At 41.0% G+C, this 23,821-nt stretch overlaps 1 protein-coding gene across 2 annotated transcripts in view; it reads right to left on the reverse strand.

The window, feature by feature from the left end:
• Positions 1–1,848: 1,848 nt before the first annotated feature.
• Positions 1,849–23,821, reverse strand: part of dusp22a (dual specificity phosphatase 22a) — a gene marked incomplete at its 5' end in the record, with an annotated part of 29,421 nt that continues 7,448 nt past the window's right edge. The window contains 4 exons of one of the 2 annotated variants that reach the window (XM_079496862.1): positions 1,849–2,230; positions 11,382–11,553; positions 12,149–12,223; positions 21,739–21,788. In XM_079496862.1, the coding sequence (XP_079352988.1) occupies positions 2,036–2,230; positions 11,382–11,553; positions 12,149–12,223; positions 21,739–21,788 (492 nt within the window). In that variant the 3' untranslated portion in view covers positions 1,849–2,035. The remainder of the gene's footprint in view (positions 2,231–11,381; positions 11,554–12,148; positions 12,224–21,738; positions 21,789–23,821) is intronic. The other variant, XM_079496863.1, reaches the window with a different exon arrangement.

The raw sequence follows: 23,821 nt of genomic DNA on the forward strand, positions 1-23,821 counted from the left end.
TATATAGTGAAAAGTGAAAGGGTGTCCATCATTTCTATTATGAATACATTATTTATTACATCAGAATCTGGTCATCACAGGGAACATTAGAGACATTAATGAGACAAAATAACCACAAGGCCATTACAGTTGTGCTGTTATATGAGCGGAACGAAGTCAGTGGAGAATGTTAAGAACTCCCTCCTTCCATTCATAGTCGTCACAGTAGGTCGTGTCTGTGGTCATTTCTACAAGTAAAGCTATGCAACAGTGGACACCTTTTTACAGACCACAAATCCACTGACAACACAGGCTTTGCTGTTGCACCATATTATCAGCCCTTGTGAAATCTCACAAATCTGAGTTAGTGCTCAAATGATGTGCTGGGATTCTGTCTCTGTGCCAATTTCTCTTGATTAATGTGTTAATGAATCGGTGCTCTTTTGGCAATGTTCAACTTGAGCATGGTATATACTGGCGCCTTCTCCTCTGACATATCTTTCAGAAAAAAGTGGGCACTGTGGTTAGCCCATTTTGGGCGGGAACCCCTTCTGGTGTTTTAAGCAGTATGTTATGCTTTAGCTATTGAAAAATAGCAGATCTACAAGCTACGAGCTTGTAATGTAGCTACGAGCTTGTTATGTAGGTCTGCTATTTTTGAAAAATCATGAAAATGTGGCGCAATCCTTTGGATATATATTCTTTCAGAGCGAAAGTTTTTAACTCAAATCTTTGCTTCATGGGGGATCCCTGGAACTACATATTTTGGGGGTCGGCGGCCAAATACATATAGTTTTTGGGGTCCTTGACATGAACATGTTTGAAAACCACTGACATAGAAACATGGGTTTTTCAGAAAACTGTCAGGATTTAGAAGACATTTGTAGAATCCTTCCCATGTCAAAATGGCTTAAGGCAGACTTACTTTTTGTGTTAACACGTAACACCACTGATTTAGTGAACCACTCTACTACTCTCAACATTGATTTATTTACAGTAGGCCTACACACACATAGCATTAAAAAAGATCTGCTGATGACACAATTAATCTTTGGTTATATGAATGTATTTATTAGCATTCACATCTTTTTGGCAATCACAAGTGTGCAATTTCGTCAGAAAAGCAAATACATAATACTGTGAGATGAAAACATCTATATATAAAATAATTGTACCAGTGAATTTAACACAATTTACCAACACGTGTTTCAGTGAAATAAGGAAGACTTTAGACTTTGAACTGCAGAGATGCATCATGTGGTATTACATCTGTTAATGACATACTTTTTATTGTGTATTTATCATGTATAAAAGGTGTGAGATTAGTATGTGTCTGAGCGAGGTGTTTAAAAAGTAAGGCTTATAAGTGAGCACATTGTTCCTACTAACTGTGGATGTGCTCAGACCAGTTGGGAGGACATATTGGACATAATACTCTTAATGGAAGAGATTCTGGAGCCCAATTCTAAATCTACACATACTGTACACACGGTCGATGTTTCTACTGTGCAAGAAAGGTCTGAACAGAAGCAAATAACCTTAAAGAAGGATTTCAAGTGAATCTTGCCCCTTCAGACCTTTTACAAAAGGTTTTAATTAAACCATTCAGGACAGGATCCCCTTTTGGTGTTTTAGGCATTATGTTATACTTTAGCTATTGAAAAATAGCAGATCTACAAGCCCATACGAGCTACGAGCTTGTAGGTCTGCTATTTTTGAAAAATGTGTCACAAATCTCTGAATATATATTCTCTCAGAGCGAACGATTTTAACTCAAATCTTTGCTTCTGGGGGGGGGGGGGGGGGGGGGGGGGGGGTCCCTGGAACAACATATTTTCAGATGGGGGTTGATTACCCCCATCAATTTCATATACATTTTGGGGTACTTGATATGAAATAGTTGATATACTGTAGAAACATAGGTTTTTCAGAAAACTGTCATGATTTAGGAGACATTTTCTTAAAATTTCGACGTCAGGCCTAAATGGGTTAATTAATTAGGACTTATTTGAAATTGGGCTACAGAATAATGTTGGCAGGACTATGAACCTGTAGCTCAACTCTTGCCCTCAGGCACATCAGGTAAGGTATCTTCAAGCGGGCTCCTCCTGGACCAGGACCGGACCTCTCTCCTGAGGCTCTCCTGTTGCAGCTGCTCTGCGAACAGGCTCAGTAGGGCTGCTACCTGCTCCTGGTCCTTACATGAGGGTAAGTGAGGGTGAGGGTAAGTGTCCTGTAGCCATGCTCTGTACTGAGGACAAGAACACAACACAGAAATAAATCCATTATCCAACTCATTAGCCTTGATAAACGACTTTAAAATATGTTTATTGGTAGAAAGTTTCAACAAGTTAAAACAGTTTGAACATACCATGCTTTCCCCCATTTTCTCCCTCCCCCCATCCCTCCCCCCACAGTCATCGTCGTCAAAAATAATAATAATAATAATAATAATAGAGTAGACACAAAAAAACAAAAACTAAAAAAAAGTCCAGTCCAATCAAATTGATAAAGGAATTTGACTGGTATTTTTGAGCTTCTCTTTTTTGTAGGTTTATTGAGCTTTTTAGAAACAAAACAAAACATTTTTGCCAATGGATAAATGTTTCATCTACCCCCACAGTATTCCGAAAAAACATTATGTATGTACACATGTAAAATAATTTAAAAAAATCATGTAAATGAGTTGAATACAGACTCCAAATCTTAGCTACTTGTTTATCATTGGCCTAAAAGTTAGAGCTGTGTGTAAATAATATGAAAAGAGTGCATGAATACTAAGTAGTCCTATGTGTAGTTCTCCCTCCATTACCACTGTTAAATCACATGGGCTGATCGTGTAAGGTCCGGTACTCGTTCAGTTAACATTTCAAGATTAATCCCTTGCTTCATTTGTCATGTTAATTCCAAAAGAAAAATAAATTAACCACACAGTTAAAATTACTGCATGTACCTTAGTTTTAAAACAAAAGCAATGTGTTTCTTCTCCGTGGTCAGTGAAAAAAGATCCAGGAAGTGAGATGTTATGCAACACATCAGAAAACAATGCAGATATTTCTCAACTCTTAAGATTAGATTAGAGTTTTGTTTTTTTTATCTCAGAGGGATGTTAGTTTCCACGGCCTGTTCAGCAAACAAACAAACAAACACAGTAAAGACAAAAGATAAAGATAGGATAATCTGGCCTGGGCCATGGCTTAATGGTCCAGGCACCTTGACTGGTAATCCAGTCTGGCAGTGTGCCGCGGGTTCGACTCCCGATCCCGACGGCCTTTACTGCATGTCACCCCCCCCATCTCTCTCCCCATTTCCTGTCAGCCTACTGTCTGTCCCTCCATAAAAAATATAAAATAAAGGCGAAAGCCACAAAAAAAAAACATTTAAAAAAAAAAAGATAGGATAATCTCCAAAATAACCTAACCTTTAATGCTGCTATGGCCACCACAGAGTGGACAAAACACTAAAGCGACATTTTTCAGATCTCAAAGTTCTATATCTCTGCCCAGATGGCATCATTCATATTGTGAAGTGTTGATTCATTGAAGGGGTTATCGGTGTCATGGCTATTGTGAGTGCTAGGCAGGCGATGGCTCTATCTATGTATGAGAGTGTGTGTGTATATGGCCAATAAGAATTTAGTTTAGAGGCAGTACAGTATGTTTGATACTGCCGGTAAAGTTTGGTTTTGTTGGAGATGGTCACTATTTTAAAAGAGCGTCGGGAACTGATGAGTTACTTTGATTTTGCCATTGTGTAGACGTGCGTGTAATTGTATGCTATTCTGAAAGATCATCAGTGGAATTGATTGCATGCTTGCAGCAAGTTTGTTTACATCAGTGGTTTTCAAGCATTCCTTTTGAGGACCCCTAGTTTGATACATTAGGGACCCCCATTTGTTATGATTTGTAACAATATTGGACCCAAATGTACCTGTAAAATCACCAGTGTTCAGTTAACTCTGAGAGAGAACAAGTGGAACCAAATGGACCCGCATTTGCTTCCATTTGTAAACCCAATTATAGACCCTATTTGGTTCCTAACTATCAACCATTTAGTTGGTAGAGTGGAATCCCTGAAACCTTGAAGGACCCCTGGGGATCCCCAGACCCCACTTTGAGAAATACTGGTTTACATTATGTTACTATGCCGCTAACTAAAGTTTGAGGAAACCAGTGATAATCTATTCTGTCCAGGCATGCTTGTCGACACCAAGGCCATCAGCTCAAAGCCTCACTGTCGGCGTGCCTGCTTTAATGAATTGCATAATGGTTATGGCTTCAGAATAGCTGTATAAACAGAATAAACTGTATATATGCCCCTGAAGCTCAAGGTATTCGAATCATGCAATGAACTCTGGGTTGGGCCTCTGGCCAGAGATTGAACACAAAATAACAAAATAATTCCAAATCTAAAATGACAGGGATATATATAAATGTTTCTGAAAAAATTTAAAAAAAACGGGCATGTGAACTCAACTACATTTTAAAACAAATCTATCAAACAAGAGCTTACATTCTAAGTAGGTATTATGTTTTATATTTTTAATATTAAATTAAGGTGGAGTAAATGCTAGTATTAAAGTAAGTGTAAGTTAAATTAAAGGTATGAATTTGTTAAAAGGTTAAAGGTGTATATCTCTGCTGTCGGGAGGAAACCTCATAACTCCAAAATGTTCATTTTTCAGGAAATGAAAAATATACATTTTTCAGGAAATGAAAAATATACATTTTTCAGGAAATGAAAAATATACATTTTTCAGGAAATAAAGAAAACCTTATATTTTTAAAACAAAGCAATACTGCCTCATCAAAGTTGGTGTTGTAACTTTATATATTGTCAATTACTTCCATGAGAGGGGGAGAGGTGGTGCAGTTAGTTGCTTTAGCAGACATTTTGAGGGTCCAATGGAGTTAAGAGGTTTTGTCCAAAGCACTTTTTACTACTTTCCATTGGTTCAATATTTTCGAAACAACACACATACGTAAAGGGTGTTCAATAGCACTGATTTATGCAAAAAAAAAATCAAAAACCTCAAAATGGAGTTATGAGGTTTCCTCCCGACAGCAACAAATTATTCTGATAGTCGCTAAAGAGTATTTTTTCAGGAACAGGGGCCTCCCCATCTAAAGAGTGTTTGTTCAGGAACAGGGGCCTCCCCATCTAAAGAGTGTTTGTTCAGGAACAGGGGCCTCCCCATCTAAAGAGTGTTTGTTCAGGAACAGGGGCCTCCCCATCTAAAGAGTGTTTGTTCAGGAACAGGGGCCTCCCCATCTAAAGAGTGTTTGTTCAGGAACAGGGGCCTCCCCATCTAAAGAGTGTTTGTTCAGGAACAGGGGCCTCCCCATCTAAAGAGTGTTTGTTCAGGAACAGGGGCCTCCCCATCCAAAGAGTGTTTGTTAAGGAACAGGGGCCTCCCCATCTAAAGAGTGTTTGTTCAGGAACAGGGGCCTCCCCATCTAAAGAGTGTTTGTTCAGGAACAGGGGCCTCCCCATCTAAAGAGTGTTTGTTCAGGAACAGGGGCCTCCCCATCTAAAGAGTGTTTGTTCAGGAACAGGGGCCTCCCCATCTAAAGAGTGTTTGTTCAGGAACAGGGGCCTCCCCATCTCTCCATCACTTTAGTGAACAGAAAACACATTTTTTGTTGGTACGCCAGTTTCACAGAGAGAATACATTTGATCAGCTTTAATATTAGTGTTCCACTTCAGTTTTGTCTGCACATTTATTTCGGCTGAGCTTTAACCCATTTTGGGCGTTTTTGTGTTTTGGTGTTTTAAACATTGTTATCATTTAGCTATTGAAAAATAGCAGATCTACAAGCTCATAGCGCGCCACCGAGTGGCGCGCTACGAGCTTGTAGGTCTGCTATTTTTGAAAAATCATAAAAATGTGGTGCAAATCTTTGAATATATATTCTTTCAAAGTGAATGTTTTTAACTCAGGTCTAAATGGGTTAAACAAAGGGAAAGCTCGCCCAGATGTCTCTCAGGCCAATTGCCAGAGGTGTGGCCTGTGAGACTTTTCCTATGAACAGCCGACACATCCTCCATTCCGAAGAAATTCGTGCTCGCAGGAATTTCCCCTCCCCTGCCTTATTTACGGGAAAAGGGGGTGCATACTTACAGTAGTTTAGACTAGTCATTGGTTAGACATGTGTTAAGGTTAGGTTTAGGTGTGCTGCCCCGTGGGGAAAAGTCCACACGCCAAACGGAGAATCTGTAATTGTACTGGTGACGCGATAGCTGGCTGGTCAGGGTGCATACCACGTGGGCTCTAATGCCCGACAGTGAGTCCCGCCTTATTTTCAGGTTGTCAATTTCATCCAATCGGGAGAGAGAACTCGTACAAGATGCAGCATGAACAAGTGAAATTGTAAGTGATGAAACAAAACAATTTTAAGCTGAAACTATTATTGAAACTATTTTTTAGTATTAAACGGAAATTATGTCTTGTTGTACTGTATGTACGATAGGCACTTATAAGATTTCAGCTTCAGCCTATATTCCCTTTGATCACCTCTAACGATGTAACAGTTTCTTTATGTTGATGTATAATTGTGTCGGTGCTGTGAAGAGGATCAAATTAACTAAACTAAACTAATTAACAAAAAAAAGCTGATAAATGATCTTTCATGTCCGTTTGTTCGTACGTCTAAAGCTGAAAATGTTGCTGTGAGCTCAAGTGTCAAATCTGTGTCATGCCTGCACAAAACTGTATTACGCATTACGTGAGCAAAGCCGCACTGCAAAATGCAATACAATATCATTGCAATAATAAATGCTTTTCTTTTTCATTACAGCTGTATAGAAGCCACTGCTTTTGTTTGTTCTGTTGATGATTATGATGATTATCATCATCATCATGATTGTTGTTATTATTTGGCATTAGTTGTATTAGTTTAACCCATTTTGGACTGAGGTCGATAAAAAAAGGGTTCTAAATCCTAACATTTTTCTGAAAAACCCTATGTTTCTATGTCAGTGGTGCTCAACCTTTTTCATGTCAAGGACCCCCAGAATTATCTCTATTGGGCCACGGACCCCCATCTCAAAATATGTAGTTCCAGGGACCCCCCAGAAGCCAATATTTTAGTTAAAAATGTTCGCTCTGAAATATATATATTCAAAGATTTTCGCCACATTTTCACGACTTTTCAAAAATAGCAGACCTACAAGCTCGTAGCGCGCCACTCAGTGGCGCGCTATGAGCTTGTAGATCTGCTATTTTTCAATAGCTAAAGCATAATAATGCTAACACCAAAAGGGGTTCCGCCCAAAATGGGTTAATTAATAGATTATTGGTTCATTAGATTAGATTATTTGTGGGCCTCTCCAGGCCTAATTGATTGTGAGCATAGGACATACAGTAGGCCTGGGTGATTGGGAAAGGGCATGCAGTGCACCTGGGTGGACTCACTAGCGGATTCGAATGCCATCAATGCATTGAAAGGGACCGGTGTTGATTTCGTCGACTAAAACTAAGACGAAAAATGTTCGTCCACTACCTATTTTCGCTGACGAAAACTAAATGAAAACTAAGCTATGATGACTAAAACTAAGACTAAATATACTAACAATTTCGTCAACAAATAAAAACTGGACTAAAATGTTAGGAAGGGGCTAGTGCTAGTGGACAAGAGATCCAGTATAAGTAAAAGACACAAGTCATTTTATACTTGGTTGCATGCTGAAAATAGCAGATCTACAAGCTCACAATGCTGCAACGCGTTGTGATCTTGTAGATCGGCTATTTTCAGCAAGTATAAAATCAGCCAAATTAGCCAAAACACATTGTAGTCGACTGAAAGTCACTAAATCACCTGTAGATTTAGTCGACTAAAATCTAGTCGACTTAAACTAGACATGTAAACATTCCGGGTGACTAAAATGTGACTAAAACTAAGTGAAAACTATTCAAGAGACTATGACTAAAACTAAAATACAAACTTTGCTACCAAAAACAACACTGAAAGGGACAAAATCACGTTTAATCGAGAGCATTCAATGCTTCAGTAGACGCATGTACTGACCTACCGCGACCGTCTCCAGTGCGAAATATTATATCGTGACGTTTTGGAGAATTTATCTGCAAATCTAACCCTAACCTCAGTGTGAACATTCATTCCTCCCTTCTAAATAGCAGCCTACATTTTATTCTCCGATTAATATTAACAAGCTTCGGTTAAAGGTATATTCAGTGATTTCACTTAATTAAAATATCACTTATTGTTTCTTATTTTTTGGATAATCCTCCCTACTATAGAGTGTGCTGACCATATAAGGAGTTCCTCCCTGTCCCCAGTGAGCCCCTGGGGTCAAAAAACCCTAGTTTCGGTTTGGGCTTTGGGTGGCAAAGCCTTCATCCAATCAGGATAAGAGGGGCCTTCCTCCAATCTTGATCGAGTGGGGCGGGCCTTGGTGCACGTGCTGTTGGTCTGTTGTACTTCCCCCACTGTAGAGTGTGTGCATGTGCACATCTTGTTACCGGGGCGGACCGGGTTTTTTTCCAAATCACCCAAATCACTGAATGCTCCTTTAACGGTTATGAAACACATTCAAAATGGTCGTCCAATAATCAACCAATAACCAACCATCCAATAATTTATTTTTTTACTTTGGAATATCTAATGTGTTCCACAAGAAGGCTCCGGAAGGATCACTAATATTGTCCAGAAGCTAGACAATTAGTTGGTAGACACTTATTTCTAACACTCAAAATAATGTAATAAGAACAACAAACGCTTATCTAAGTTTGTATTATATATACAATAGTGAAAAGTTACAAAGCACAACAAATAAATCCAGACCTTGAATATCCCACACTTTCAGACTAACCGGGCAGGCATGGGAAAAGTATAACTAAAAGAAACTTCCGTTGAAATCATCGAAATCAGTACCAGATCACCAAAACAATGAAAGTTTTTTTTCTTTTCAGTAGAAAGATCTTGTGTCGCAAGGTGCTGACAGTGAAGTTAAACACGTGATGACCATTACCAAGCTAATGCAATCCCAGCAAACCCCTAGAGTTCCCCTTCTCAAACATGCTGGAGACCGCTCTACAGGCCCTCCTGCCCAAACCGACTGCTTCAACCCATTAACCTGAGGCCGTTTCTACAAATGCCTTCTTAAATCAGCGCTGTGAGCTAGCTTGTATATTTTTGAGTAGCCAATGGAAAAATCTAAAATTACACTGATGCTTTCCCTGTTTTTAATGGGTTTAACATGAAAAAAATAAAATAAAAATAAATGATATATATCTCTCTTTTTCATGTTATGTATGTGTATATGTGTTTATTTGATACTATAAACACTTCTGATAACTCAAAGACATTTCTACTTGAACTTTTACAGTATTTCTAAAACGAGGTAGATAATGTTGAAAAGGCACATTTCATGATTTGGAATGCAACCCTTCATGCCCTGCACCCTGTGGTCTTGCAGCATGTAGTATAATTCAGTTTAAATTATTACAACATATGATATTATATGACATGAGTGACTATTCTACCTATCTATCAATCTATTGCTCAAATCCAATTATATATTTATAAATGTTTATATGGACCAAAACATCTTTCTATATCAGTGTCCCTAGTACAGAACATTTTAAAATGGGTTTCCAAATCAATTCGGGTATTGTGGCATTAACCCATTTTGGGCGGGAACCCCTTTTGGTGTTTTAAACATTGTTATAATTTAGCTATTGAAAAATAGCAGATCTACAAGCTCATAGTGCACCACCGAGTGGCGCGTTACGAGCTTGTAGGTCTGATATTTTTGAAAAATCGTTAAAATGTGGCACAAATCATTGAATATATATTTCAGAGCGAACATTTTTAACTAAAATATTTGCTTCTGGGGGGGGGGGGGGGGGGGGGTCCCTGGAACTACATATTTTCAGATGGGGGTCCGTGGCCCAATAGAGAGAATTCTGGGGGTCCTTGACATGAAAAAGGTTGAGCACCACTGACATAGAAACATAGGGTTTTCAGAAAAATGTTAGGATTTAGAAGCCTTTTTTTTTAATCGACCTCAGTCCAAAATGGCATTAAAGAGACAAACAGACAAATGCTGTGTTTAGAGACATGTAGATATACAGGTACTGTACCGAGGTTTGTGTCTGAGAAAAACGCCTCGAGCAAAAACCTGTTCTGACATGATGGTACCATACCGTTCCACAAGCAATTACTATCAATGACAACATATGCCTGCTCTACAAAAAATGAAAATGAAAGTAGACTAAAGCAAAAGTATGCGAGTATGACCGGAAACAAACAAATATCTCCCTGGAAATATTAACTCGGATGAGGAAGGGAGCGGTCTGACTCACAATGACGTTATGTTTGAGAATATCCTGATGAAAATCATATAGTGCACACAGTCTGCAAACACTTCCGTGGCCCGGGGATTAAAGGACAAAATGTGGACTTATGTTTGAGAATATCAACCGCAAAAACGAATATTGGAAGAAAGCGACAATTCGTTTGTTGAACATAACTTCATTGTCATATTACTTATGATCATACAATTACTCTACACAGAAAAATCCTGATTCCTGAGGAATTTACACTCGATTAACACATTAAGGCCCTGAATGGGAACAAGACCGCAAGGACTTTTTTCGGTGATCCTTTGGAAGTGTGTTTGACTGTACCCTGTACTGTACTGATTACATTTCTGTTTGACTGTACCCTGTACTGATTACATTTCTGTTTGACTGTACCCTGTACCGATTACATTTCTGTTTGACTGTACCCTGTACCGATTACATTTCTGTTTGACTGTACCCTGTACCGATTACATTTCTGTTTGACTGTACCCTGTACCGATTACATTTCTGTTTGACTGTACCCTGTACCGATTACATTTCTGTTTGACTGTACCCTGTACCGATTACATTTCTGTTTGACTGTACCCTGTACCGATTACATTTCTGTTTGACTGTACCCTGTACCGATTACATTTCTGTTTGACTGTACCCTGTACCGATTACATTTCTGTTTGACTGTACCCTGTACCGATTACATTTCTGTTTGACTGTACCCTGTACCAATTACATTTCTGTTTGACTGTACCCTGTACTGATTACATTTCTGTTTGACTGTACCCTGGGGGGGGGGGGGGGGGGGGGGGTGTGTACCCAAGCCCCCAGTGCAGCTCTCCAACGTTGAGGCGCTCGGCCCTAGTGGTAAGAGGAGGGACTGCAGGCGGACCTGTGGAGTTATGACGAGGAAACCCTGTGTGCAGCTGCGCTTTAACATTGAGCGCCCGTTTGCACTTCCGCATTTGGACACCAAATTTTGGGGGAAAAAACACGGAAGTAGGCGGTTCTTCCGGGTGCTTCAAAACGCAACTTCCACTGAAATGAATAGTCTCTATCCTTGTATTACTCTATGGGTGTATACCTCTGAGACTTGTGTCGTCTGGTACTCCCGCAGCTGCTGCTGGAAGCCGTAGTTTGGGCCGACGAAGGAGCGGACGGCTTTGACGGCGGACAGACACTCGTCCCAGCTGTGGTCGGTGACGGTCATTAGGTAGGCCACCACCATGGTGGTGCTGCGGGACACACCTGCAAGACTAGAACAATGATTAGCCCATTTAGACCTGAGCTCCATTCTACAAAATGCCTTCTAAATCCTGACAGTTTTCTGAAAAAAACTCATGTTTTCTATGTCAGCGGTGCTCAAACTATTTCATGTCAAGGAAACCCCATAATTATATGTATTTGGCCGCCGACCCCCCATCTCAAAATATGTAGTTCCAGGGACCCTCCCCCCAGAAGCAAAGATTTGAGTTAAAAAACATTCGCTCTGAAAGAATATATATTCATAGATTTGCGCCACATTTTCACGATTTTTCAAAAATAGCAGACCTACAAGCTCATAGCGCGGCACTCGGTGCCGCGCTATGAGCTTGTAGGTCTGCTATTTTTCAACAGCTAAAGCATAACATAATGCTTAAAACACCAAACAAGGGGTTCTTCCCGCCGAGAATGGGTTAGACAAAAAGGTTGAGAACCGCTGACCTAGACCAAAGGTTATTCCTGGACGACGAAAACCGGCACTACCTTAAGTTCCCACTACACCAAATCTCTTTGCCAAAGATAGTCGATATGCCTAGCAGGGATACTATGTGCATATAACTGACGTTCAGAGTAATGAGAAACACTTACCAGTGCACCAGACACGATCCACCGTTGAGACGACATTCATGGATAAAACTGATGCACTCTTTAAAATGTTGTGACCTTTAAAAAAAAACAACAACAGCACAGATACAAACTGATTAACATGTCGACTATAATAAAGATTAATTCTAAAAACTATAGAGCAGTGTATTTTATTGTTTTCAATTACTGTATTGATACTAACAGACTTATAGCATGTTATGTACAGCACTAGAATTGCATTTCATGTAGTCAGAGCACTTTATAGTATAGTATAGTATAGTATAGTATAGTATAGTATAGTATAGTATAGTATAGTATAGTATAGTATAGTATAGTATAGTATAGTTTCATTATATAGATATCCCACTGTTACGTTCTTAGCTTACGCATGTTTCATGATAACTACATTTTTATGTATGTGATGTATTGCTTTTGTTCTTGCTTAATGTAAATCGCTCTAGATTAAGAGCGTCTGCTAAATGCCTAAATTGTAAATTGTACAAATGCAATTATGAAGTATGGCATGTGAAGTACAGTATACTCCATAATTATGTAAAGAAGTTGTCACGTTGGCCACCACTGGCTTACATCAATAAACTAACTTTCAACTCTCGTCAGGCGCTAAGGTACGAGGCTACGAATAGGTTTCAGGTTACACACGTTATGGGATATGAGAAAGGGACAACATGAACTGAAACCTTGTGTTTAAAGACCTCAACGAACATCACCCTCTACACAATGCACAGCCATACTGTCAGTTTTAGAAGTCAAATCTCTGGGTAGATTCAGTGGGAACTTTTGGGAAGTCTCGGTTGAGAAGGGGGTAACTATGTTTGAGATTCTAATGTATTCTGAGTGCCAGGCTAATGTGTGTTCCTTGACACCTCATCTACACAGACAAGGAGCGAGCGATGTGTCCGTCCGTCCGTCCGTCCGTCCGTCCGTCCGTCCGTCCGTCTATCCGTCTGCTGATTGGCTGAGCACGGAATGTGATGTATGATGATAAGAGCGCCCCTCACTTCACACGAGTGTGATATTTTACAACATGCTTACTACAGGCTGAGTACACATTGTGTCAGTACTTTTCAAGCAACCTTACAAATGAAATAGACTAATAGTAGAAGTAAATACAAATCACACCCGTGTGAACTGAGTGGTGCAACTCCCCTCTCCCCCTGCCTCTCTCTCTCCCTCTGTCTCTCTCTCTCTCTCTGTAATTAGCAGGCAACAGTGCAACACTATCTCTCTCTCTCTCTCTCTGTAATTAGCAGGCAACAGTGCAACACTATCTCTCTCTCTCTCTCTCTCTCTCTGTAATCCGAGTCCACTTCAATTCGGCATAGTGTAGCGCAAACATCAGATCACTCTCTGCTGATTTCTGATCGTCTGCACCTTTGTTAAATTGACACACACGCACACATATACACACACACACACTCCTCTCTCTCTCTGTCGCTCTAATTAATTAGTCTCATGTCTAGCAGCTGCGCATAGTTTCTCCCGGCGGATCCTGCCGGGAGCTGCCTATGCCATAAAAAGCACGAGTTCCAGGCTACTCTTTCTGCTGCTGCGGTTGGAAAGAATGACAAATAAAGCTATCTTGAATCTTGAACCATGAGGGAAACATGCCAGCCCGTGCATAAAGGCACCATACTGTACAAACAGCACGCTGAAACTTTGCCTCATGGCGTGCACGTGTCGTGCACCCTCCTTGCTACATTCCCGCAGTGCTTCTCCTAGCCAGAAGCTGATTGTGTGAGGGTGCAAAATGGGCACGGTGCACGTGCATAAACCATATATTTGTAGGCTATAGGCCTATTTTGACAGATGTGATGACAGAATTAGGCAATTTGTCATCAATTGTTAGAGATGATTTTGTCTGAGCGTTTGTTAAGATATGCGAGGTCTAAAAAAGATTGCAGACAACTTGAGACAAGCTCATGACTTTAACTGTGTTGGACGGCTATTTTCCCACCGCGGGTCCAATTAGCGTAGTTTTTTATGACGGCTCTACTCGGATCTCGGTAACAATTTCACGAGTCCCTCCCAGTTCGGGTCAGTCCAGACCCCCAGGAATGCGCCCATGGGGCCGGGCCGGTTCCGGCGAGCCGCCCCACGTCCGAAACGGTTGAGAAATGACAGAGTTACCGTCCCTCTACTGTACCCTCTACTGTACTGTGCTGTACTGTCACTGTACTGTACTGGCACACCCGGAATCATCATACATACAGTTAAAATGTGCATGTGTGTTTGTTGCGCACAGATGGTGAGAAACAACCATGCTGTTTTCGTGCTCAGACCCAGCCAGCCACCCACCCAGCCACACACATAGCTCCGTAAGGGAGTGGTTGCACCACTCAAAAATCTCAGAACCAATCGGGTCTTCGAACAACCCAGTATTTTGCTGTAGCTGACATCGAGTGCTGTGGGGTTTATTTTCTCTCCAACAACACAGACAGCAGGTCAAACAAGCTATAAAGACTTCCAGTGTGCGTGTGTCACTGTGTGCCCAATCTGCGCATGGCATCTTCACTTCCTAAACACACCGTGCTTGGAAGGGTGCATTTGATTTATTGTTCTCGTACTTTCAATTGCTATATATGTCCAAACCACACACTTTATTGATGTCGTTTGCACTGGGGCAAGGACAATGACATTCCACCAAAAGTGTCTGTGATTTTGTTTTCCTACCAAACCAAAGAAACATGTCATCTGACCACTATACTGTACGTTGATGTCAAATACAGTTTTCTGAAAAAAATGTTTCTGTATCAGTGATGCTCAATATTTCATGTCAAGGACCCCAAAAATTATATGTAATATGCCTCCGCCCCCCATCTGAAAATATGTTGTTCCAGGGACCTCCCCAGAAGAGAAGCAAAGATTTGAGTTAAAATGTTCACTCTGTAATATTATATATTCAAAGATTTGAGGCACATTTTCACGATTTTTCAAAAATAGCAGACCTACAAGCTTGTAGCGCGCCACTTGGTGGCGCGCTACAAGCTTGTAGATCTGCTATTTTTTAATAGCTAAAGTATAACATAATGCTTTAAAACACCAAAAGGGGGTTAAAGTATGTGTGTTCGTTCGGATGCATGAAGCTGGGCTAAATCTATTTAAGCTGCTCATCAAAACATTCTGCAAAAATAAAGCGATCGCTAAAATAAAACTGACTCAAGTCAATTCCATAGGAGTTATATTCTACCCTTTTGCTCAAACTAAATGCGATGTGGATGTGGATGTCAAAATCCTATTCAACCAACCTGAACCCTAGCATCCCTATACTAACTGAACATGTCATAATTAGGCAAACATTTGGTGAGAATAGCCAATCTACAAGCTTGCCATTTCTTTGTAGAGTGAGGATAAGCCCACATGGGACCACGGCCAACAAAGTATATAGGGTTTAACTCATTCTGGGCGGGAACCCCTTTTGGTGTTTTAACTAAGCATTATGTTATACTTTAGCTATTGAAAAATCGTGAAAATGTGCCTCAAATCTTTCTGTGTTTCATTTTTTAACTCAAATCTTTGCTTCTGGAGGGTCCCTGGAACAACATATTTTCAGATGGGGGTCGGCGGCATATTACATATAATTTTTGGGGTCCTTGAAATGAAATATTGAGAACCACTGATGTAGAAAAAAAATTCAAATAATACATTTTAAAAAAATGCATTTTTTAAATTTCGACGTCAGGCCTAAATGGGTGGTTAAAGTGGTTAAAGAATGCCAGGAAACACTGGTGGTGAATTGCACAATGAAGAAGCGTATGGTTGATAACACTGTCTCTTGAGGAGCAGAGGACGGTTACTCAATAGCCTCAACAGACTGTGGCTAAAATAGATGGACTGACACTTTTTTTGTCTTTCCTTCTTCCTGTGATCCAAAGCTTGTCTTTAAAAGATGTCACCCTCAGCACTTCATTCTGTCTCTTCTAGCCCTTAGAGGTTTCCGGCAAAACTTGTTCAATGTGCAGAAATTGCATCTTGTGGTGTATGAACTGGGGAGTTTAACCAGCGAAACAAAGAGGATTGGGTGGTGCTGGATGGAGTTTGTTCACAAAGACAAACACATGACTCAGGTTGTTATTATTCACATTTTATAAACAGTCTCCCAAATAGTTACCCCTAAATTTACAAGATACAGTACGCACACTGTATGTATTACCAGTTACCACCAACTTCAGAGCGATCTGCACTGCACTGCACTGCAAACTCATTATCACAAACTCATCCGAATCTCCACAAAGTTATCGACAATGCAAGTCAATAAGACTCTTTCCAAAGTGCTCCAAAGAGCCAGAGCGGCCATATTAGGAGCTATTGAGTCCCAGGAAGATGGAGGTCCCTAAGCAGTAGTTCAGAGGCATTACTCTTGGCCCCATGGGCCCCCAACTGTGGTGGAGGCGACAGTTGGCCCGTCTGTTCCAGCCAGTGAGACCAGAGGGATTGTGACAGAGGAGGGCTTATAAAAGCTCTGGGTGGTCGAGACTATAACAGCCGGATCTCACAGTACGGTTTCCTTCCTTTTGCAGCCTGAGGGAAGGACGCTTGATTGCGACAGGAGAGGTCAGGCACCCCCCCCCACCCCCACCCCCCCCTCTCGACCCAATCAGCAACGTCCAACAAAATAGCAAGCTTCAATCCTCATTAACTCCAATTTGACCCCACTCTGTTCTCTTCTCTACAGAAGCTCTGTAGCCTCGACACGTCTTCTAGAAGTGGAGAGCTCAAATCCAAGACTTGAATCTCTATAGGCAGCCAATTTTCCTCGCTCTAAACTTAAACCCACGTTTTCTTAGTGCCATTATTAACCAGCCTATCGGGGCTGTTTACACAGGACGTGGACAAGGTGGCAAACTCTGCTGCGCTGCAAAATCATAAATATTGTTGGCCAATCTCTGTTAATAGTATCATGACCTGGGAGATGACAACACAGACAGTACAGTACAGTATATCAACATAACTCAACAAATGAACACCATGACATAACGCTACATTCCCTAAATTCCCATAACATAATCATAGTCCCAATTTCCCATATTCCAATTATGCCATATAAACACAATAAACCACCCTTCCTGCACCTCACGGCATGCTGCTGGGAAATCCCATTCGTCTAGCCAGCGTCATACCAAAGCCTACACAGGTTGTGCAAGGATGCGCTGTGATTGGCCAGTCGCTGTGATTGACAGCCTAAACCTAACCCTAACCTTAACCTCAGTAAAACTATACCTAAGCCTAACCCTGACCTTAACCCATTTTGACCTGAGATCAGATTCTAAAAATGTCTTCTACATCCCGACAGTTTTCTGAAAAAGCTACGTTTCTATGTCAGTCGTTCTTCGATTTTTCAAAAATAGCAGACCTGCAAGCTCGTAGCGCGCCACTCGGTGGCGTGCTATGAGCTTGTAGATCTGCTATTTTTCAATAGCTAAAGCTATCAGGCGCCGTCTGATGATAGACCACGCAACCTTCCTATGTTTACTGTTGCTAGATCTCGCGGAAGTGTGTTGTTGCCTGGGACTGAAAAAGGTTGATGCAACGTAGGTTTTCGTCTGATTTGTCTCTGAAAAAAAAGTCAGTTTACTGTAAAGAATGTTGGGGGGGGGGGGGGGGGGGGGGAGTGAAGCCTGCAGGCGGGGAGGGTGATATCACTGCACGTATTCCTATGAGCAGCAGTAGGATGAAAGAAAAAGGTAAGGTACTGCTTATTTTGTTACGAACACCGTAGCCCCAATTCGAAAAGCGTTAACATCGTGGTAGTACGGTACCGACTGGTACGTCTCTGTGGTCACACACGGTTCATTCTGTGTGGTATTCTGTGTTATTCTGTGTGTTATTCTGTGTGTTGTTCTGTGTGTGAGATCTGTGAGTTCCGTCTGTACACCGTCGACTCCCTCTCACTATTGCCTACGCGTTGAAAGGTCAGCAGCTGGAGGGGTCAAAGTTCAATTTGGTTGAACTTTGAGCGGGGTGGCAGACAGTGAAAGCGTGGCGGAAAGCCACCCCAGAGCGTGAGGTTTGACAAGCTTTTCAATGAAGTCAAAGCACTTGGCCGCCTGTCCATGTCAGCCAATAACCAGCAAGGCATATTTGTGATGAGATTTTAAGAATCTAGATAGCTGCTTGCCTGGGATCTGATGTAACCTAATTCACGGTTCAGTGTACACTGCAAAAGTGTTAATTTCACTCCAAGAGTGTATTGACCCGTAAGGGTATAAGAAGACATAATAATCTATTTTTTTTTTTCCATAAATCTTTTTATTGGGTTTTTTAATTTTTTTCCCCCTCCCATGTGGGGTCCTTGTTCATGTCAACATATACATTTGTAATACATAGAAATAGGCACCCATCATTTCCCTCCCGTCCACCCACTATGCCCACCCACTCTTCCCCAATGCAGAGGCAATACTGGAGAAAGGGGAGGGGGGAGACAAAATACAAAAAATAAAGAAAGTAAATAAATTAAAAGAGAGGGGGGGGGGGGGGGGGAGAAAAGAGGAAAGGAGGGGGGGGGGGGGGGGCACCTGTGTGTGCGCGCAGCCACCGGTTTACATGACGCACGTACAATGCATAGGCCTATGCGGTAGCCGAACGGATTGCGGAGCGGTCTTGATACCGGAAGGTCGCCAGTTCGAATCAGCGGTCCGACACGTTAAAATTACCACCGCTGAAGTGCCCTTGAACAAGGCATTGAACCACTACGATGAAATGCTCTATGAGCAGGGCCTGGCTGGAAACAAGTTCTTGAGCTTAGCCCAGATACCCTGGGTAAATATAGTAATCATTTCATTTCATTTCATGCATTCACCATTCTCTAGTTCAAATAGCGCTTATCTCTGGGACTACCGGCAGGGTTTTTACATGGTCCACGAAGGGCGTGGACCATGCGCATACCCTATAGAGCGTCGCAGTCCCGCCCCCTCGAGAGACCCGGAAAATAAATCCCTGTTCATTTTCCTCATAGACTTTTCAGAAAGTATTTATTGAAAGACGTTTACGCCGCGGACAAAGCCAACTCTTGTCGTGACAAATCATGACAACAAACAAAATCTTTCGGGCTGAACAAATAATTAGAAAGAAGAAGAAAACGGCAGGTTACAACACTTTTTTTTGTTGTTTTTCTTTGTAATTATTTGTTTGGTCCAAAATATTGTGTGTGTTGTCATGATTTGTCACGACAAGAGTTGGCTTTGTACGACGCTTATAAGGTCTTTAAATAAATATGTTTTGAAATGTCTATGGGAAAAATGCATTGGGAACTATTTCCTGGGCCTGGTGTCGTCATGAAAGGGGGCTGCGACACTCTATAGAGGGTATGCGCATGCATAAAGTGAATGGCAAATCGAGTGGCAAATTGAGTGGAAAAAGTGAGTTTAACATTGTTTAACGCTGTTTAATGCAATCAAATAGGACTTTTCCGTTTGGATGTATGGGCTGTCAAGGCCAAAAGGTAGTTTTTTCCCACTCCAGTACGTGTTCCCGCATAACTTATGATGATGTCACGTGCATACCCTCTATACTGGAACCTGCCGTAGCTGCTGTGACTGATCTAATGGCTAATTTGATTGTGGCGTTAGTTTGGAGTGTGGGTCTGTGTCTGGGGTTTGGAGGAGAGATAGGGTAGTAGAAAAGCAACTTAGTAGGGACTAGGGACTGCATGTCACTGCACTGTACTACTGCACCTTATGTCAGGAGAACCTATTGGCCATACAATGAAACCTATATGCAATAGCTCTTCTGTATGGGAAGCCCTTTTGGTGTTTTAACTAAGCATTATGTTATACTTTAGCTATTGAAAAATAGCAGATCTACAAGCTCATAGTGCTCCACCGAGTGGCGCGCTACGAGCTTGTAGGTCTGCTATTTTTGAAAAACCCGTGAAAATGCGGCACAAATCTTTGAATATATATTCTTTCAGAATACTTTTTTTTTTATTTCGACGTCAGGCCTAAATGGGTTTAAGAACTGTCACAAAAGCTATGAGTAACACCAAACGTTAGACTACCGGGATTTCATGGGTTGAGGGACAGCTCATGGGTCTTTCAACGGTGTGTAACTACAAATTAACATGACACATTGTGTAGTCACACACACACACACACACACACACACACACACACACACACACACACACACACACACACACACACACACACACACACACACACACACACACACACACACACACACACACACACACACACACACACACACACACACACACACACACACACACACACACACACAACCCCCTCCCTGTTGCACTACTATGATGGCAGTGTAAAAGTACAACTATACAACCGTTTATTTATGTTTTGTTACGCTCATGGTGTATTTAACGCACGCACGCACGCACGCACGCACGCTCGTGCACGGACACGGACACGCACACGCTCAATTTCTGCAAAGACTCTCCAGGAACAGTGCAATATTGGCTTATATATTATTGGCTTAATACTTTTCTTTGAGTCAATACAACTGAGAGCGCAACACACAGTCTCAACTGATCGTTTGTTTACTGGGTGCACGGCTCAGTTTACTGGGTGCACGGCACACACAGGCACGTTTCGGGCCAAGCCTTCCAGCGTGGGTCGCGTACGGCTGAGGAAGGCTCTGCTGAAATGCGTCCGTATCCGTATGCAGCCTGTGTATAAAGAATCACACCCGTGTGAAGTGAGGGGCGCTCTTTATCATCCATTCGTTGTCAATGAGAATGTAATCTTTATGCAGGGCCGAAATAGCCGATTTGCTCGTCCACATATGTGACGTAAATTCTCCATTCATTGTCAATGGAATTTAATGTTTGTGTTAGGACAAAAATCTACACTATAGCTGAATATAGGAGGGGCATAGTGCCACTCAAAATATGAAGGTATAGTACCTTAAAGGGACATTTATAAAGACATCTCTGTGAGTGCATTATTATTATTATTATTATTATTATTAATTATTTCTTTGCCCTGCTAGCAGATTAATGGATCATCAGACCTGAACTCATCATTCATAAAACATCACACCTGTGTGAACTGAGTGGTGCAACTCCCCTCTCCCCCTGCCTCTCTCTCTCTCTGTGTAATTAGCAGGCAACAGTGCAACACTATCTCTCTCTCTCTGTTTCTGGCACAACAGCGCCACTTTTGCCTCTACTGGTACTCATAGTCACAGTCACATAGGTTAGGATGGACATTGCTGTTCCTTGGAGTGGTTGCACCACTCAAAAACTACCCAACCTTCATTTCTCGTGCTCATGGTAATGAGATGGAGTTCAAAACTAAACAAGCAGATCAATGGTCCAGTCTACTGACTTGGCCCACTAAGGCCTCGACAGAGTCCGACAGAGTGACTCTGTAAAGCACTTTAGTTGTTGTTGTTTTTTTACCAAAGCTAAAAATCTAAAAGTTTCTCAACTGTGTGACTAACATAACTGCATCTGCTTTGTCACATCCTATAGCACCACAATCTGGAGGTTAAAGGTGGACACGTGTTGTTGCACTGTTGTTGAAACCACACTGGGTGACTCATGATGGCTTCACAGACAGTGTGTTCAGATTGACAACAGTGAAATCTCTGTGTGTTAAACTCACAGGTTCTGGCTGGAAGCATCAGCTGCATGGATACATAGGTAGGTCATGTCCTGTAACAGATAAAAACATTAACAATATACATTTAAATGGTAAATGGACTGCCTTTATATAGCACTTTTTCTAGTCTTTCAGAGTCAGACTACTCTAGGAAAAAGCTTCCGCACTGCGTAGAGGCCTGGCCAGTGGTCAATGAAAGGAATGAAAATGCACCCGCACACTGTATCTGCTCGGTACATGAGTATTTTCACTGTATCTGCTCGGTACATGAGTATTTTCACTGTATCTGCTCGGTACATGACTATTTTCACTGTATCTGCTCGGTACATGAGTATTTTCACACTGTATCTGCTCGGTACATGAGTATTTTCCTTTGATAATGCAACGTTTTGGTCCCTCCGGACCTTCTTTAGAAGAAGACCTTCTTCTGAAGACCCTCAGACTACTCAAAAGCAATGTACTTCACATTCACCACATCCACGTTGATGATTTTGGTGGGGTGAAGTGAAAATGTAAGGGCTTTCAAAGAAAGAAAAGAAAAAATTACCATTTATAACGGCATTAAAGGTAATCGACAAACTATACTATGAGAAATAGTGAAACATTGATGACACGTGTATGTGTCACACGTGTATGTCATACATGTGTCCCTAAAAGTGCTGATCCTGCCGTTGCCTCATTTCAGCTTATTCATACCTAAAGCACATCTTACTGGATTTATTTCATTTCATATTTATTTATTTCATTTCAGTTATGGTTTTACATGATTATATTCATTTTACTTTGTACTTATTTCTTTACATATTCCATACCAGAAAAGAAAAGGAGCAGGAAGAAGATAAATCTTATTTATACCTGCCCCTATCATTAAAAAAAAAACAATCACACCCGTGTGAACTGAGTGGTGCAATGGCAACCATGCTCGTTTTTTTGGTTGCTAACCATAGCAACCATGCTCGTTTTTTTGGTACGAACAAACACGGGTACACGGGTACAAAGCCAGTTGTTGGAGTGGTTTGCACCACTCAAAAAAACATCTAATTGATGCTGCTACCAACCATACATTTTATATCACCATGATTACATCAAATAAAAAAGAAAGAAAAACAACAAAGACAAAAGAACATAGAGCTCAACAAGAGAACAAACAAAAACATGATTTATCATGATAAGCTCTATCATGATAAGCTCAAAGAATGTCACAGACAAATACGACCAGTGATTTGCAATAACCATACTAATTTCAATCATGAATTAATTCATACGTTATTTTGTTAATTTTAATGTATATTGTTACCAAGTGTAATTCATATATAGTTAGGATGACTCAAAGACTGAAAGGTAGGGTAAGTGACTTTCTTTGGTTAAAATCCTGTGTTAAATTGTATTGTTATATTGTGATAGTACTCATTACTAGAGTGTTTGTTCATTAACAGGGGTCTCCATGTCTCTCCAGCTTTTTAAAAAGAAATATATTTTATTTTATTTTAGTATGAGTATTTAGTATTGAGTATAGGCTGACAGGAAATTGGGAGAGAGATGGCATTGGGGGGTGACATGCAGTAAAGGCCGTCGGGATCGGGAGTCGAACCCGCGGCACACTGCCAGACTGGACTACCAGCCACGGTGCCTGGACCGCTGAGCCTCAGCGCAGGCCTCTCCAGCTTTTTATGAAACAAAAAAATAAGCATTTTTTTTCAGGTCAGGATACCAATTGTATCCAAAAGTGATGTCACACAGAAATGAACAGACAACATTGGAACTGGAATACATAAATTAAGCTGGTAAATGGATACTCTCTCCTGATTGTCAGCTACCTGAAAATGTAATTTCTGTTAATTATATCTATCTATACATCTATCTCTATAGCAATGATTACTATCAGAATATAGTGATTTAAACGGTTTACTTTTTTTTAAACTTTTTAACCAAAGAATATCACTTACCCTTACCTTAACCCATTTAGACCTGACGTCAATTTAAAAAAAATGTCTTCTAAATCCTGAAATATCTCATGTTTCTGTATCAGTGGTGCTCAATATTTGAAAATATGTTGTCCCAGGGACCCCCCCAGAAGCAAAGATTT

Source organism: Electrona antarctica (assembly GCF_951216825.1).
Source record: "Electrona antarctica genome assembly, chromosome: 3".
NCBI classification, from domain to species: Eukaryota; Metazoa; Chordata; class Actinopteri; order Myctophiformes; family Myctophidae; genus Electrona; species Electrona antarctica.